We start from the raw sequence: 19,125 nt of genomic DNA, 5'->3' as shown, positions 1-19,125 counted from the left end.
TAACTCTGTAGAAAAGACATAATTCTAACTACATTTTAGCATTGTATTAATAATTTCCACTGTGTCATTACCATCAAGTTTTCCTTTCCTAATACATCTTGAAAGCAGTAAGGCAGATTCTGTGTTCCTTGGCCAGTTAGTTTGTATTCACCTGAACCACTGGGAAAAGATTTTGTAGTAATGCTTTATTTTAATCTCCTTCTTTTAGCATATTTAGCTATCTTCTCTATCTCATAGTTATAATTTTTCAGGAGCTATGGAATGACATAGTTCATTCCTGCTAACCAGTGTTAATGATGTCTACTCTTTACTAATGTCAATAATACTTTTTATTTGGAAGGGTGGGATCCATGGCCTTTGCATGCTGCTGTTAAAGAATATATTACTCTGGGTGCTATTAAACTCAGTGTCTTTACAGTTTCATTATCTTGGTCATATAATACGAAGTGTTTCTGCTGTTTCATACTGTGGGTAGTCATTACTAATGTCTTTTTTTCTCCACACTTCCATTTCTCTACCATTTTTCTCCTGTCTGTCTTCCTTCAAACAGGGAAAAACAGGTGAACCTGGATCTAGAGGCCCAAAAGGGTCAAAGGTTAGTAGTAAAGAAACTGTCTTTAGTGGAGTAATTAATACAATGATTTTTAGGATAAATTATTTGTAACATTTCAGAGAAAATTCACTTAGCTCTTTAAAAGAACCTGTAACTCTCTGCAGTTTTCTTTATAAATGAAACCACCTGACTTTCAGCTTTAGCTATTAGATTCAAACGTTGTGTGTTTTAAACATTATGATTCTAGTTCTTTTCCTGTTAAAATGTCTATTTCCCTCTGCTCTGCTTTCCCGTGTGCAACTTGGTTTCTCTCTGTGTAACCGATGTGACTTAGTCCTCCGCCATGCCAGGAACCAACACCTAACTATGCCTGTGGAGATTTAATTGGTTTTCACAATAATTTTGTGGATCCACACTTTGATGAGTTAGGAATCAGTGGTATTCCATGTACTATAGGCTGACATATGAGGGCTAGAACTCCTACAAAGGCAAGACTTGTAGGTTACATTACTGTTTTACCTGCTTTAAAAAGCTACTTTGATTATATCTATCTATCTATCCATCCATCTCTATATAGATGAAGGTGGTTCACATAGATGTAGAGGGATAAAATATATGCTTTTCTATTACTTCATCCTCTGTGCAAATACTGGCTCACTGGACTCCTTCATGTTATATTACTGAGTCAAAGCAAAATGAAAATAGATTTGCTTAGGTGGTTATTGAGTCTACTGTCAGAAAAAAAGATGACAAGACAATGTAGACTGGTAGGATACTCTTTGCAGTACTTGTAAGGTCCTTGAAGAACGGCCCATTAGCAGTGCTTAAGGATATGATTAAATAAGTGCCACTTAACCTCATTCATTCTCACCAAAGAGACACATTGGAAATTTAGGGAGCTGATGAGGAGATTAAAGCATCAGAGTTACAGTAAAAGAGTAAATCAGCCTCTCATTTGCCTACAGTTCCTGAACGCCTTGTAAACACATCAAAAGGATGAAGATATGCCCTTCAATTATCTTTTTATCAAAGACAGGGTATCAAAAGGGGATATAAGATCTTCCTTTTACCTGCGTACCTGTCTTGACAATCTAGTCCACAGAAGCCAATTTGGTGATTGGGAACTTCATTTTTTAACAAATCAAATGACATGTTCACTAATTGCTGCCAAGGCAAGACTGAAAGGAAAGGTAAATGGCACAACCTTGCTCATCTCCTGCCAACAGCCTGGTCTCCATATTCCTTCATTAGCCCCACGAAAGTTTTCTGTTTTCTGTGTTTTCTAATACAACTGGTGAATTAATCATTCTTCCCTGACTTGTACCTAAGTTTTATAGATCTCAACAGAAGCAAAAGTTGCACTTCTTATTCAAATTAATTTCAAATTAATATAAAAATATAAGAGTTTGCTATGAAAGTGACTATGAAGTGAAATGAACCATATTCACTGGATGTTGCATTATGAACACATACATGTTTGAAATTCTCTCCATCGCTTGAAACATATTACTAATAACCAGGCAGAAAAAGCTGTGTGCAAGATGGCAAAGATCCTCAGCCTGTTGCAGTAAGGGAGTAAAGGAACTCGAATGGTGACAGTAATGTTGTGTTTGTAGGGGAGGCAATGACTCAGAGAAGGGAAGTTCAGAAAGTTAGTGGAGTCATGACTGCAGAAAGAAAATATAATAAACCTTAGAAACACACCTTTGAAGAAGTCGAGTGCTTTCAGACTGAGTGATTTCATTTCTTTAGTTTCCTCTTAAAGCTTTTGATAATAGCACCATTAAGAATAGGGAGCTCATACAAATTACTTAATTGGTAATCTACTTTTTATTGGTTCTTTGGGATTTATTATTCCAAACTGAAACAGCACGCTGTAACATTTCACACAGAACAATATGCACCATTGTCAACCCGGCCACTATACAAACTTAGAAGGAACTTTTCCTTTCATTCATTAAGAATCCACATTCAGTTTATGATGAGAGGCCTTTTAAACCAGTTTATTTAAGGGAAAGATATTTAAAAAGGAGGAACTATATGATATATTTTCAAACAACATATCTGTTTTCAAATATTATATAGGGTGATACAGGTGACAGAGGTGACACAGGATCTGCAGGTCCACGGGTAAGACTGCTTCTCATTTCAGCTGTTTGTTTTGTACTCTAAGATTCAGTCTGTACCTCTCAATTGAAATTGCAGCAGCAGCTCCAGCTAAACTGGTGAAAATGAGCACTTGACTCTGGCAGAACCCATTTTGCTAACTGGCCTTTAATATACATAACAGCTCTGGCTACTGTTTGAAGCAGCCTCCTGTTCGCAGTGCGTGGGCAGGACGCTACATGCCAGATGTTCTGACATTGTTCACAGCCAATACAGAACTATAGTATAGGAGCTGCTTAAATGCTTAACCACAGAGCTTTCATATATTTCTTTTCCCACTGCAGCACAAATCACTGTGTACTGACTTGTTTGTGTATATTTGTCTTTTTTTTTAAAAAAAAAAAAATGTTTTCCTTTAGAAAAAAATCTTTAGTTTAATGTTAACTTTTGTGGTTTGTCATAACATACCATAAGTACAACAAAATTCCAACACAGCATACTTGAGTCAAACTATGTGTCTCTAAGTGTCTAGAGTAGTCTTTTGGCAGATGTTTCAAAAATTTTATGGAAAATATATTGCAGGGACCACCTGGACAGAAGGGTGATCAAGGTGCAACAGAGATAATTGATTATAATGGCAATATCCATGAAGCTCTGCAGGTAGGCAAACATAACGAGGCTGGAGTGGCTTAGTCTGGTGTGGGGAAAAGCAGTTTGACATCATTGTATTTCTCTTTTGTGTAGACCTTGAAAACATATTGCATGCGAAGATTTGCTGAGCTTATTAATCAGGAATCTCTCTATATTTGGAAATGAGTTTTGCTCTTTGGTGTCAGACAAATTGTTTCCTTGATACGCTTTAGCTGAGTGAATTAGTTTCATTTCCCCTGAAGAGCATTGACATCATCTAATGAGGATAAAGCTGATTCATTGGTGGTTCTGATGCTTAGCGATGAATTAATGTAATGAACCACATACATAGGTTCAACAGAAGTGTCTGCTTTTTAGTTCATGTAGTATAATATCGACATTTATTTTTTGCCTTCCCCTCTTCCTATAAAATGCAAAGAACAGAGTATTTGAGATTTGGAAACCATGTCACATGGTTCCATTAGCAAGCTGTGGATTCAATCAGCAACTTGAGTATGTTAAGTAGACCAAGCACCAGACTTCCCACTTATCCCTTTTGAGAAAACTTATTTTGACTGCTGTACAGAAATGTGTGAAGGATTAGAGTGGGGCTACAAAAAGAATGAATGAGTGTTTGCACAAAAGCAAAGCACCGAGGTGACATATGTCATTGCAGTCACGCTGATTTACATCGCAGTATACTCAGATGCAAATTCTGTGCAGTGTAACTCCACCAAAGTGAATGGCTTTCTCTGTGCAATTGAAGACTGAATTTGGCTCATTGTGCATATGATCATTTTCTCACTGAAGCCATTGAACTTTTCTTCTTGCATGTACTCAGTGGGAGTGGAAGTCTGGCCAGTCATTCAGTTTTCAAGACCCTTTTGAAAAATAAAAAATACTTCACTGCCTTAAATAAAATCTAAAAGCCTGTATGTTGTTAAGGCTAAGCCCACTCTTTCATTGTGAGTGGTGTCTATGGGGAAGTCTACATAGGTATTTTGTGAGGCTCTGCATTATATGTGTCTCATTTGGTTTACTTTTAGGGAAATTCAAAGACTTTCAGTCTTTTAAATGACTCTCTGAGTTAGATGCCTCAAGTACCCTGAAATTAATATTGCCTATTACCAGACGCAGATTTACCAGAGGCTTTAGGCCCTGTATCTCCTGTATTGTGTCTTAACTGGCATCAATATTGTTTACAAGCTTCCTCAGAAAAGCTGCATTACATAAAGAAGTCTTTAAAAGGGACTAAAGGCTGTTGCAGTGGTTGAAACATATGAGAAGGCCCCTATCCCATTGTAAATAATTTCAAATGTCATCACCTTCTGATCCAAGGAAACAAATAATTGATACTAATGGGAATGACTGTGCAAGGATGGTGTAAGTAAGATTATATAGTATCAGTCGAAAATATCCTTGCCAAATCCAGCTCAGTCCTTTCAGATGGCAAGAACCCATTCCTTAGTCTCCTGGTGCCAAATTCTTAGGGGCTCTGAGGTTTGCAGCTCTCCCTTAGAAGCAAATGAGAACTTTCAGCGCTCAGCACTGAGCTGTGAACTTGCACAGAATTTTGCCTACAGATTTAAGAAGTCGACAAGAGTTTGCAAGATCCAGGCTGCCTGTTTGGTGTTTCAGAATTTATGAATAAGCCATCAAGCAGCCCAGAAGATTCAGAACAATTTAGTTACTTTACCTTGTGTGTCCTACTCAATCTCATGTGTCAGTGGAGAAACAGGCATCTTAGTCAGCCAGCACTGAAAACTGCGATCTTAAAATTAACATCATAGTTCAAGCAAGACCCCTGCTGAGTGTATGTGGCTTTCACTTGGAGGACCAGATACTCTATCAAAATTGCTCTTCAAATCTATTCTTCAGAATTTCCTAAGGCAAAAGGCAATAGGTACAAAAGTTTAAGCTTTGTAGGAACTACAAGATTGGACATTAAAATCTGAATATACTGCTGAAATGGAACCTATTTGTGTGAACATGCAAACGTTAATTTGCAATGGTTAGTTTAGTTTTCCATGTCCAGAGAAACTGAATTTTTCAGTATTTAAAAAAAAAATATATTTAGACAAGCATTTTAATTACTTTTAAACACTTCCACATGCTTTTAGATTCCTCTTTAACAAAAAAAAATAGTGTCAGGTCAAGATGTTTTGCCTCCTTCCATGATGAAAATATTCTTTGTCTTTCAAAACGTTTAAAGCAGAATCGTAGTAAGCTTGGCTTGTGGACCAGCAGTTTTGGATTTAGAACTTAACTTTTTTGTACATCCACCTTTCTATATGAAAATCAATGTTATATCTCTGCTGTAGGAATTGTATTTATGAATTAAACACTGGGACAAAACCTGCAGAGATTGCAAAACATAGGGCAAATCCTTTAGTCAACTTAAGACACCAATTCATCATGTTTTCTTAAAATGTTTTTTAAAAAAGCTTTTGGAAGACTTTTGCTATGGTTTTGCTGTTTATTCATAATTTGATCCTTTGTGCAAGAACATGCAGTCTTCCTCTATGTAAAATCTTGATTCCCATAAAGCCAAGCAGCTAGTACAACACTGGGAGTTAAAAATAACATGATTTTTACTCTTATTATTTGGAGGCCTGGTGTCTCCCAGGTGCAGCATATTTTGTGGATATGATAATTGTAGTAAGCAGAATAATTTATATCCTTGTTCAATTCTGGTAATGATATGTCTTGTTAATACATTTTACCAACAGAGGATTGCCACTCTGACTGTCGCGGTAATTCCTATTGCATGACTTAGTGTGTGTTATAGAACTTCTCCTGTGTGTTGTAGCATGTTCATAATTCTGCTCCTTCAGGACACGGTTTGATTAGATGTTGACTTGGTTCATCATCACGTGTATTTATTTATTTGCTTGGTGTTTCCATAACAGAGAACCCATTGTTGAAAGCCATTCAACAATGGAACCAGTTCTGCTCCTGATGAATTAATGGCAAAACTTCAGTTCAGTTAAGCGAGAGACCAGGAAAATACAGAACTCACTATTTCTGTAGGTACACATCTAGGCAAGTAGCTGCTATGGAATTTTTGGTGTATGTTCCCATCCACACAGGAATCGAGTCAAAACATGAAGCAGGATTTGAATATGAAGCAATTTTTAATTATCAAACCTATTTTAAGGGCAGAAATTCAATTATTTCAAATTGGCTTGTGAAGAAACTTCAATTGGGAGTTTTCAGACCAGATGTAAATTATTTTCTGAAAATAAAGCTTGTCTCAGTTTACAAGGAAATAAGTTAATAAATGAAGCTTAGTTAGTAGCTAGTAGTTAGCACTAGCTCAGTTAGTAAGGAAAGCTAATTAGAAAGACCAAGTATGAGGGGCTCTCTTGTCCCATCTTATCAGATCTCAGAAATAAAACTAGATTTTCCAGCCCCTGTCCCCAAAATGCATGGACAACTGAGCACTCCAGCAATCTTACTCCAGCTCGTTTCTGTGGGACACTCGGCTACATCAGGCCAGGCACAATTTCTAGGAAGACTGGCAGCAGCTGGCAGATACTCACAGTATTGCAGGTTCAGCCTTCCCATAAAGCTGCAAACTTGGTATAAACAAATTACTTCATTCTTCTTTGTTTCAAGTTCTACTCTGCTGTTAGTCCTATTTTCCCATCTGTACAAACATTCCCTTTACATTAATGGAGGGGACTTCTAATATTTCTTTTTTAAAAGCATCCCCACTGTGCACTATTTGACTAATGTTTGATATGTGACTCTATGTCTACAGCCTGAGCAAGAAATGAAAGAAATAGTTAGAGCTTATTCCATGACAATTTCTCAAAGCACTGAGTATCCCAAAATGGATTTAGCATCTTTCAGCAGAATCCTCTTTGCAATCAGTTAGAGATTTCTCCTGTCCTTGCATTGTTCTGAATCAGGATGTGAGGGCTGGCAAGTGTGGTTGAGGTGAGTTTTGGTGTCCCTGCCATTTAGAGAAGCTTTGCCATTTCATCAATAGGAGCAGCAGGACTTTATTATACAACATGAGTTGTACTGTTATTTTTAACCTTTTTTTTTAAAAAAAAAAGTATTTTTCGTGGTGCCATTCTGGTTGTTGAGAGATGTCACAGATTAACAACTTGTCCATAACTGGTCATGGTTTTCCTTGTGTTAAAAATCTAACCCATTTTGTTATGGTAGCTATATTAACATTCAGCCTGTGTTTACTTGGCAAGTTCTGCAGAAATTTATTTAAAAGCTGAGAGGTTTGTATGTTTTTGTTTAGGGGCCACCAGGACCACCGGGACCTCAAGGGCTGCAAGGGCCAAAGGTGATCTTCCTTACTTTACCTGTTGTATCTTAAGGGTTGGAGGTATTTCCTGGGTTTTTTTGGTCTTGTTTTGGTTTGGTTTTAACTGATGGGTGTGCACAGGGAAATGGAGCTCTCTGTTAAGCATATTTAACTTTAATTATACCAAATATGGCTTGTTTCAAGCTTTCCATCCTAGCCTTTTGAAATGTAGCTTTCCAGGATAGGTGCTTTGTTTAGTTGCGACATAGAAATGCATGGCTGAGAACCAGCAAAATTAATCAATACTGAAATGGGGCAGAAGCTCCTTCCCCATGGATCCACACTGAGGCCATTCCCTGGGACTGTGCAAAGTGGCCGCACAAGCAATCGGTGGCTCCCTCGTGTCACTTCTGCCTGGGTGGGAATGAAGTGGACAGAGCTGTGTGCAAGGCACCCCTGGCCACACTATGAGTGCACATGAATGCAGCTTTTATATTACAGTGGTGCCCCCCCAAATAAGCACAGTATTTTCCAATGCCAGTAAAAATTAAAACATGCACATGTGGGCAGGAGCCTGGCTGCAAAGCCAAGCCTGCTAATCCCACCTGGTTGGTGCTACACATAGTACCAGAACTGCTAGTGAGCAGCCCACACAGAGACAATTAATACCATATGTTGCACTGTTCTATATGATTTAAATAATAAATTAGCCCATACTTAAAAAAAAAAAAAAAGCATTGCGGTTAGTGGACTCTCCTTAAATTGGTTTTAAATTAGTTGACATAATTCTCCTATTTCTTGAATACTAAATATGTCATATCTTCTGTCAGTGATTCTAAGCTCTTCCAAAAGTAAATATGTGTTTCCTCCATAGCAATACTAGACATTTCAATTTTAGGCTTCATCCAAGGCACTGTATGGAAATACATCACATTATATATGCTAATTGTTTTGAGAAAATGCGAGAAACTAGATTCATTCTTCTGTGTGAGAGATGATAATAGAATATACAGTTAAGTGTGCCAAAATGGCTTTCTGCATTAGGATCTACTCAGCATTTTGCAGCCTGGAGTATGCTGTAAAACACAGAGGAGTTGGAGTGTGGAAGATGTCGTGTTCCTTCATATGAATGAGGGTTCTCATTCAAAACTGGTGACACAAAGCAGAATTCAACCTTACTAGGAGTTTGTTTCCAATATCGTAGCCTCTACCCATCAATGTAACTTGATCCCTTAGAGAATGCTGTTCAGAACCAAGTCACAGGGCATGGTTGTGAATATTAACTCCTTCACTAGTGATTTATGTTAGTCACAGAAAGAAAATATGAAGGTTCTGTCTACCCTACAAATGTTGAGAACCATGATTCCATATTTATTCCAGTCACTGGTAAAGTTTCCATTGGATTGGGGTGTTTTCACCAGGCTTCTGGGGTTTCTTCTTCCTTTTCCTTTCTTTTTATGCACTTGTCTGGCCTTTATACAACCTAAATTTTGTGTAATGGTCTAATCAGCAAGGCTATTTATTCAACATATTTCATATAGGTATTAAAAATAGGCTGTTCTTTTTGACAGGATGTTCTCTGATGTTGTGGTTGTTAATTGTGGTAGTTTCTCTACCTCTTTTCTCTAATGTCTGGGACAACTGGGGTAATCCAATCCCATCTTATCTTTTGCAGGGTGAAACAGGATCCCCAGGAACTCCAGGAGTTGATGGGGAGCAGGTACATCATGCGTAAATCATGTTGTGTAGATCGTGTAAGCAACCATAGGTTATTTCAGGAGATTATTTCTATCATTTCAAGTTGTAGCTTAAATTTCATAATCTAAATAATAATATAATGACAGTAATTAATTAAGTTCGTTATTGTGTTGCTGCATACTCTGCAGTCTAATAATGGCTGCATTTCTACATATTAATAGCAAAGTTCAATCCATGGAATGACTTATTCTGCCTGTTAGGATGAAAGCTGGAATTCTCTTGGTGTCTCTGATTTTTTTTCACACTTGCTGAATAAGTACATATTTTAGGGTCCTAAAGGTTCAAAAGGAGATTCAGGTGATCCTGGAATGCCTGGAGACAAGGGAGGAATTGGACTGCCTGGCCTGCCAGTGAGTATTGATTTTGGCTTAAATACTGGTATTATTCTCTCTTCCACTATCAGGAATTCCCAGAAGTGCTGATAAGTTGCAAATGGGACAGAAAGCACTGGGGATGAAAATTCTGAGATTGTTCTGCAGCTAATCTAGGAGGAGGTGTAAGATTGCCAGAGCTTTTCTTTCCACTTATGGTCAAACAAGATATTGCTTTGGGAAGTGAGAGATTAGTTGGCATGCTGATCAGATTTGTACATCTTTTGTAATGTATAGCACAACTTGGGCAAACATAGCATGTAAGAGAGAAGAGCTACGTTTTGAACACTCATCAGGAATTTCAGATGACTTAGATTGAGGAGAGAGAGAATACATTAATACTTATGGGATGCATTATTGCTATTCACATATCTATGGACAAATGAAATTTGTCAGTAAAAAATAGAAACAATTGCAAAAATGTGTCCATAATACAATATATCATGAATGGAGTGCCAACTTAAGGGCTAGTCTTAGATATGATGCCACAATTGAGAGCTGACAATATAAAAACATAACTTTAAACTTGATAACAGTTATTAATAAACACCATTTTTTAAACAAAGGAATTCCATTATATGTGTGTTTTATAATTATTTTTAAAAATATAATGATTTGCAAATAAATATTATAATTTCTAGGTTGCTTGCTAATGAGATTATAACTGTTTATAAATACTCTTTTGTAATGATTTTCTAGGGAGCCAATGGTATGAAAGGCGAAAAAGGAGATGTTGGTTTGCCTGGTGCCCAAGGTCCTTCAGTAAGTGTCAGTGCGGAGTTGCAGTGAACATCATAGCCCAGCAATGGTTCTCCAGCTTTTGATTCTGAAAAATATTTCATATTCATGACTGATCTTTCCTGACACCCTTAATAGTTCCTACACTTGAACTTTCAAAATGTTTTTCTTCTTTGAACAATTATTTGTCCTTTTGAGAATGAACAGACTTCCGATCACAGAGCTAAATACTGTTCAAGAAATTCTAAAGATGTCATCCTGTTCTGTTCTCTCACTATGGACAAGTTCTGCTCACTTCAATTAAAGCCTTCTGGCTCTGTAACAAATCAAAAGATAAATGCTTTCCAAGAGAAAATAAAGAGATAAAACTGACGGGAAAAACAAACAAAACCCAGCCACCACCTCCCCACATGATACCTTTATGATATGGGTGATTAACACAGCAGAAGTTAACTACTGCTGCTTTGTCAGTGGTGACGTGTCCTGGGTATTTGGAGCCACAGCTCTGAGGAGTCAAAGACATCACCCTCTGCCATCGCAGTACACACTAGGCACCCTGGATATCCAAGTCTGTTCCTCTGAAATGAAAATTAATTTGTTACAAATGAATTCACCTAGCTCATTCATCTTGTTCTGCTTGTTTTCATTTGTAATGAGGCTTTCAGTTTTCAGGGGATTTCACAGATGGTGGAAGCTGTGCGTTACGCTCATTTTGCTGCCACTATTGCCATCACCAACAGCCAGTGTAGCAGAGGGGTTGCGCATAGATCTGGAGACCTGATGTAGCATCCCTGTTGCCACCTTGCAGGTTACAATAACAGCCCTTAGGGGTTAAACCCAGGAAGTGAGGTGATATCAAGCTGTAAATACAATTATGAAATTCTCTTCCTTGGATTTGTTAAGAGCACAGAAAACCAGCACACAATATGTGTGCACTAGATGCTGAGCAACCTGATCGATTACGTATTTTAATGATTTTAGGCAATTCGTGGTGCAAGTGGTCTAAATGAAATGGGAGATGGGGCAATTTTGAAAATATGCCAAACCCTAGCTTGAATTTAGTATCTTTTCCATTCATCAGTATTGGGGAGGAATAAAATCACACATCATCTTCTTCTATATCTGTGGATTATATGGTACAGATACAACTAAAGTGTACATACCATAAAAGATAAAAGTTCAAGCATCCCTGCTCAGTACTGTTTGGTTTAGAGAGGTTGTGGGGGTTTTGGGGGTTTTTTTTGGTAAGAATCAGGAGGCAGACACACCGCCATATGGCACAGGCAAATCTAGACTTTGGGTACCCCGTCTTTTGAACCAAAATATTTCCCACTCCTAAACCCATTTCTAGACACGTGCACGATTGCATTGCTATATTTTTAAGTTCTTGCCAACAGAAGGAGGGTCAGTCTAACTTTTGGTATTTCTGAGTGAGTTTTTACCCTGCACGATTTAATGTCATTCTTTTTTTATCTATAGATGATAGGACCACCTGGACCACCAGGGCCACATGGTCCTCCAGGCCCTATGGTAAGCTTGGGAGGAAGAGCGCGACTAGAAAGGGCTTAAGCCCACTTTTCATTTTAATACCTGTTTAATAAAATTGCTATGAGAGTATGTGACCATTAGAGAGGGACCTTTTCTGCATGTCTTTAAATTCATAGGAAGCAGAGAAAAAAATAGCAGCTGCCTACGTTAGTGTTAACATGCTAGTGGTCTGGTTCATTCTCCAAATCAGATGTTTAACAGTTGCTTTATTGGCAGCTGCATTTCATTTGCAAAGGAAAAAAACACAGGTGCAACTTACACCTCTAAAAAGCAACAAACTCTTAAAAATTCATGGCATATTTTCAGAATGAAAAATGATATCTTTATTTTCAGGGACCTCATGGACTGCCTGGCCCAAAGGTAAATTAACGGCTTTCTTGAATAGTCATGTTCTTGATGTCTGTGAAGTGTTACGCTTTGTTCTTTAATGCATGCAGTTATGTTTTGTCTTATGTCTCATTTAATAAATGTTTCTGATATTCTTAAACCTTAAAGCAGATTTTAATAGATAGGTTAGGAGCTTTTTAAATTCTCTGTGATTGTTTCTGAGCAGTATTTCTCATGAGCTTTGGCTGAATTGATTTATTTTTTTGTATTAATGTTTGTGATGTGGCACTAAATTATTTAGTTTCCTCTTTATGAGCAAGTTACCACTGAACTTGCAGTTGGAACTACTTTTAACAAAGAAGTGTGTCATATGCTCAGGAAATGGAGTTGGGTAAAGTCTTCTTCATTTATCTTTTGCATCTCCTATTTCTTCTAGTATGAACAGCCTTTCACCTTCTTAGGTGTCACGTACTTTGCTGACCAGTTCCTTCACGCATTATGCAAGTTCACTGTCACAAACTTGTGTGTATTTTCATGTTTTCCAACCCAGAATCCCTGATCAAGCAGGTCTGCAACACCATCTGAATATTTTCCATAGCATAGTACATAGTGATACACTGTAGGGACTTTCTAAGCCCATGAAAACACAGCTCAGGAGCAGGGAAGAGGGTCTTGATAGAGTTGGAATATTTTAATTTGTGCTTTAATTCAGTAATCACCAGTAAAATAAATAATTCAGGGTGACACTAGAACGTAGTACTCATTAGAGCCAGTGGTGTTGTCTGCCATGATCATTTTAATTGCTTTGGCTCCCTAATCACACACACCTTTTTCAAAAAATAAGAGCAGTAGAGGGTTTTTTTGTTTAGTTTTGTTTTTTTAAGGTGTGAGACAGAAAATCACAGGTTTGACTCATTATGAGACTGCTTGTGTTACCTTGGCGCAAGAAGCCTGAGTCATAAATCATTTTTTGAAGTCAAGAGAGTTCCATGTTAGCACCAGCCCTGCCTTACCTCAGGCTTTTGGCCTGAGAGTCTGGGGTTTTGTGAGACTTCTCGGGTCTGTTTCCAAATTCTCAGTATTTTCAGTGCTACTGTTCTGAAATTCACATTGAGTCAAATAGAAACAGAATGAAGAAATGGCTACATAGGGAAGGGTGCAAAGCAGGCAAATGGTGTCTGGAGTTACTGAAAGCAGCAGACTAGATTCTATTCATATATATATATATTTAATATTAGTATGATATAAGGTAACATAATACATCAAAGGAAAACCTAGGAACAAGGCCATGGGGAGCAGCCTGGATGAAATACCCACATATTTCTGTTTCCCAAAAGAGGCAGGTGTGGTCAGGACTCTTTTTGCCTCATGCTGGGGTAGTTTTTCATGATGCAAGAATGATTTATTGGCAACTCCAAGCCCATTATCCCCTTAGTGATGTTTAACGTAATAGCCTATGTATAATTTAACAATCACAACAAGACAAGTGCCATTTCTTATGTTGTTTTAAACTTCTCTGTATGAACACAGGAGCTACGGATCTCCCAAATAGCTTAGCATCGTATAACATATTCTGCTTCTTTAAATTTGTTACTGTTTAATTACATATGCTTAAAGGTTTAAAATATCTTTATGTAACATTGCGCTGCAAATTCCAGTTCACAGTAAGAAAAAACATTGCTTCCTTAAGAAAAATGTGTTTTCCAGGAGATCTCGCTGTAGAAATCTCCAGTTTTGAGGCTTATTTTTCCAAAAGTTCTCTTTCAGTTTGAATCGTCTCCATCGGGTAGTTGTGGGATTTGAGGAAATTCTAAAACCCCCCGAAACTCATGCTTAATTCAAACTAACAATAGTGATAATTATTAGGAAAAGATTCAAAAGAATCTCTTAGTTATAAGATTCCTACAGTTTTCTCGCACAGATTTTAAATCTCCAGCAGATACCTCCCAAGTACTTTTATTCATTACTATTTCAGTATGTAAATTGCCAGTAAGCTGACAAAGCTGAATTTGTGTCTTTGTTTCAAACTGGAATTTGCAACCATTTTTGAGTCTGACTTCTTCTGTCCCAGCTTAAACACTCGTTATGGCATGAAAAAATTGGCATTTATACTTTTACGTTTAGGGTGAACCAGGGTTAAATGGTCTTAAAGGATTGAAGGGTGAACCAGGTCAAAAGGGTGACAGAGGGCCCCTTGGTCTTCCAGTAAGTAAAAAACCCAACTATTCAATCTCAGTGCAAATCCCAAACTTCTCTTCCTACTGCTGATGAACAACTCATAGAACATACCATGCTGGAGCAGAGCATCAATCTTGTTTTGTTTTACCCCAAATCTGTGTTATCATCTAATTTCCTGTAACACTCAGGCTTTTTTTGTCAGGTTTTTTTGTTTTATGTTGGTTCAAAGTGTTCAATGTCACAAGGATGCCATCACTCCCATTACATTAGTCATATTGTTATTTAAATGTTATATGGTGTTTGTGTAATAAAAGGAGTTCTTCCCTTTTTCCCCCATCTCTTCAGTTATTCTTCCTCTGTTTGCACTTCTGCAGTTAAAATGGAGAGGTCTAACTGAGGAAGGTTAAAAATTGGTTTAGGGATTTTCTTTCTTCTCCTTCATTAGGGATGGTGCATTGTTACTTTTGCTTTGTTCTTCAGAAAATTTGCAGCCTGTTTGTCATAAATTTTGTCTTAGAAATAAATGAGGTACTTTAGAAATAAATGTTCCGTTTGGAAACTCTAGGGTACTTAAAATTTATGCTGACAAAAAGAGAAAATATTTCGTGTGCTTAGTTTGTGTGTTTGAAAGCACTCTGGGAAGTTAGTTTTATTTTTTCTCACAAAAAGAGTTAGTTGGGTTTTTTTTGGTGCTTTTTTGGTCTGTTTTTTATTATTATTTTTAGTGGGCTTTTTTTTGTTTGTGGGGTTTTTTTGGTTGTTGTTTCTTTTTAATGCAAGGATTGCTCCATGTGATTACATTGTTAGCTATTGTAACATTGTTAACATTGTAAAGTGGAGGAAAAAGACTTATCTGATCCAAACTCTCTGATTAATATTTTCAAGGATTCTGTGCAGGGCCTCAGAACAAGGTCAGCTTCACTCACATTTTTAAGTTATTTTCAAAAAAAAGGAGTATTTTCAACTTGACATTTACAGCTATGTAGAGAGGGAGCTTTTGAGGTCGGAGCCAACCCCCTGAAAATGACTAAAAGAAGAAATTCTTGGTTCCATTAGAATTATTTGCTCTAACCTAGAGCAAAATATGCCATTAGTTTTTCAGATGTATATAGGTCTTGTCTTACTCCTGCTTACTACTTTTTCTAAGTGTAATTTTAAGGAGTCAAGTACAAGTGTTTGACTCGTTTTCACCGCTAATGAGGGTTTTTTCCTCCTTTATTTTTGTTGCTGTTTTGATTTATTTGTTTTCTCCCCAGATTTTTCCCTTGTCCCATTTAGTGTTGCTCCCCCTAGCTCCCGCATTATTGCCAGCAGTGCTGTGATAGTCGGGCGGACCTTTCTCTGCTGCTCTGTTATTCATATAAACTCCAGCAGAGGTCAGCCCGTCCCCAAGGATGCTGAAGCAAATAGCCCGAAGCTTTATTGTGCCCAGTTCTACCCGTTTCCAGCCCTTCACTGCGCTCTGAACTGGGACTGTGTTGGGAAAACAGGAACTGTGATTGTCTCCCGGGCTCTTGGAAATGAATGAGACCATTGTAGTCAGGATCCAGATTTTGTTGGCTGCATAATGCAGTATTCTTGCACTTAAATACTTCCTATTATGGCTAGCATACATTTTTAATTCCTTTGTGTAGTATAGTATTCAGTATTGTCGTTATTTACAAATTGGAAAGCATGCAAGTAAATTGCAAAGCAAATATTTGCGTGTTAAGGCTCAAAAACACCCTAACATCTGGTGTTTATAGCACTCCTATAGCTTGACTTTATTCTGATCTAATAAAGTTTGACATGGAGGCAGGGGTGGGCCAGTGGTGTTACACTAATGTGAGAACAGAATCAGGCTCTTTATGTTTTATGTGCATTTTTAACTAACATGCTGTAGTAATGTGATACCCATCCCAGAACCCTGTCACAACTTGCACTGTACATTTGAATTGTGTTTATTCATCAGCACCGCTTACTAATGTCACGTTCTTGTCATCCGTGTTGTCCCCATCATCCATGCTTCCACCTAATCACACAGGGAGCATCTGGCTTAGACGGAAAGCCAGGAGCCCGGGTGAGTCCCTCGTCTTTCTGTGTCGCTCTCGTTACCGAGTCCATGTCCACTCCAGCGGCTCCACCGGTCACATTCACACAGGGCACGGAGGAAAGAAAGCAAACGCCGCAGGCATTTTCCATGTTGTATGAGATGAGGCTGCGAGCAGACTCTTAGGGCGATGTGTGGGGGAAGGAGAATGGAATTCGCCATAGAAGGAGATCTGAATCTTAAAAAGGCAATTTGGGTTTGATTTGTGGTTGGATACCTGCCTTGGTTGGGGTGCTTATTTTATTGACTAATACCAGGGATTTGTTTTACATGGGAAAACACCCTTGCTTAATGCTAATATGGAATCAGTGAAATGGGTGCAGACATACTGGGAGTGTGCTGCAGGCATTCTCAAATTTAACATAAGTGTTAAATCCTTTTCTTCTCATAATGATAAAGAAATGGGTAAGGTGAAAGAAGAGTGGAGTTCCGTATTTAAAGGCTTCTATAAGCCTCCCATTGATCACTGCAATAGGTATGTCCACTTTACAGGTGGACTTTTCAATTTTAAAAATAATCAAAGTTAAAAAAAAAATCTTTGATTCTTATTATTTAAATACATTTAATATCTTCCTAAATCTGATTACTTCCATAAATGAGGTAAAATCCAACTAGAAGAAAGATGGGTTACCTCAAAACTTGACAGCTTGTAGGTGGAATTTTGAAAGCCAAATAGATTTGTTTGTCCGGATCCCATCACAATTAAGTCAGCATTTTCAGTTGCTGAAGACTGATTCCATGTTAGTTCTTGACTAGAAGACAGCTATTAAAACTAAAGACTTGTCAGAACAAGACCTCTGTCTTACCATCCTTGTTTCCTTTCGTAGGGTGTAGATGGCCCAGCTGGTCCCCATGGCCCTGCAGGTCCTAAAGGAGACAGAGTAAGTATAAGCCCCATGTGCTTCTCTTTACAAAGCAACTGTGGGAATGGTAAAACGTCATGTGACTACTTATAGTGTACCTAGATGTTACTAAACAGAACAGTATCTCACCTGTTTGAGGATCATCCCAGAACTGTAAATGCTTTCCATCTAGACACACTTTTATGTGTTTAAGGGCTGATTTTGTAGCTCATTAACTTCAGAGGAGGGGAGTATTTTGTAATGACTGATCAGTAAGGAATTTACAGGACTTTCAATTTTATGGTGCTACATATATTATAATTTTGGTTGGTTTCAATATTTGGTGTAAATGGATTGAAATAACAAACTGGGACAAAAGAAGATAAAGTGATCTGATTATATATGCATGCAATGGGAAAAAAATAATATTTCTCATGTCTTTGCACTCAAATGTTTTTATCTTGAAAAAGTTCTCTAACATCATATCTAAAGTAGGATCCCTCCTATTTCATTTTAAGTAGTCACAGTAAATTTTATCCACTGGAAATAGGATAGAGACCTTAATCTTTACCTGTGAGCCTGTCATCTTTAACAATACAACCATCAACTTGTACAACAAAGCAAAAGGTGATACTTTATAGTAACCAAAACCTCCAAGGAGTTGCCAGCCCAGAATTTTTTTGTCTCTTTGAATTTCTTTCCTTAACAAAATAGCTGTACTAAAACAACTTTAGACTTGCTGTATTAAGGACGCAGCCCCATGGCACAGGTCCAGTTAGCTTTAACAGCAGTACATCTGAGAAAGGTATACGTGACTTGATGATTCAGTTTTGCAGATCTGTGTGCTGAGACATAAACACAAGACATGCAGTGCAGTCCAAAATAGGAAGAGTAGACTGCAGTTACCACTCAGGCTAGTTATCTCTCTGATCATCTTGGGTATTCTCATTTTTTCCTAGGGGATTACCCATTCAGGTATTTTTTTCGACTAGGACATAACTTCTTTTTCTATAAACCCTTTGAAAAAGATACTTGAACATCATCTTCTGAACTTCAGGAAATAATTTATATGATACATACATGTAGAAGCATATACAAACACTACATTTTATTCTTCTATTTTGAGCTTTTACCTTGAAGTATATGCATATGTACTACTGGTTTAAATATCTTTCTAAAACAAGGTGGTACAGTATAAACTATTCTTCTAATGTATGGAAGATAACTGTAATTGTTTTTTCCTATGAAAGTATCCAGCAAGTCACACAACTGGAACTAGAGCCAGCCCTACCATGTCTGTTAACAAGTTGTAGTTACAAAGGGGACAGAAACTGCTGCAATATAAATCAGTTCAATAATTGCATAAGCACAGAAGGACAGGTTTGCAAAAACATAAAAACTAAGGTGTGCAAGAAATTTCTGCACACCCACCGTTTTCTGTGTAGCTCAATGAATTGGAGGAAGTTCATAAGAAAAATGGAAGTTTCGGGTTTTGTTTTTGTTTTTCCATGCAACCAACTGGCAATATTATTGCTGTAATTATTCATTTAGTTATTCAGTACTGTTTGGGAGGAAAAGCTGTTTGTAGCACAGTTATCTAACAGGTGCCTGGTGTTGATATATGTCTCATTATCCAAATAACACATCATGAGTTCTTAACGCACTTTTGCAACTGGCATTTGCAACTCTTGAACTTGTTTATGTGAAAGCAGGAGGAA

The 19,125-nt window shown here is 37.6% G+C and overlaps 1 protein-coding gene across 1 annotated transcript in view; it reads left to right on the top strand.

The window, feature by feature from the left end:
• COL25A1 (collagen type XXV alpha 1 chain) overlaps nt 1-19,125 on the top strand; it is a gene marked incomplete at its 3' end in the record, with an annotated part of 302,483 nt that overhangs the window by 269,742 nt on the left and 13,616 nt on the right. Inside the window, exons 23-35 of the mRNA XM_080344309.1 lie at nt 551-595; nt 2,639-2,683; nt 3,242-3,319; nt 6,019-6,042; nt 7,551-7,595; nt 9,232-9,276; nt 9,584-9,664; nt 10,385-10,447; nt 11,903-11,953; nt 12,305-12,331; nt 14,423-14,503; nt 16,500-16,535; nt 17,393-17,446. Of these exons, the coding sequence (XP_080200435.1) occupies nt 551-595; nt 2,639-2,683; nt 3,242-3,319; nt 6,019-6,042; nt 7,551-7,595; nt 9,232-9,276; nt 9,584-9,664; nt 10,385-10,447; nt 11,903-11,953; nt 12,305-12,331; nt 14,423-14,503; nt 16,500-16,535; nt 17,393-17,446 (675 nt within the window). The remainder of the gene's footprint in view (nt 1-550; nt 596-2,638; nt 2,684-3,241; nt 3,320-6,018; nt 6,043-7,550; nt 7,596-9,231; nt 9,277-9,583; nt 9,665-10,384; nt 10,448-11,902; nt 11,954-12,304; nt 12,332-14,422; nt 14,504-16,499; nt 16,536-17,392; nt 17,447-19,125) is intronic.

This window comes from Nesoenas mayeri (genome assembly GCF_963082525.1).
Source record: "Nesoenas mayeri genome assembly, chromosome: 4".
Classification (NCBI taxonomy): Eukaryota; Metazoa; Chordata; class Aves; order Columbiformes; family Columbidae; genus Nesoenas; species Nesoenas mayeri.
Note: the sequence above shows the minus strand (reverse complement) of the source record. Positions and strands in the feature narration are given on the sequence as shown.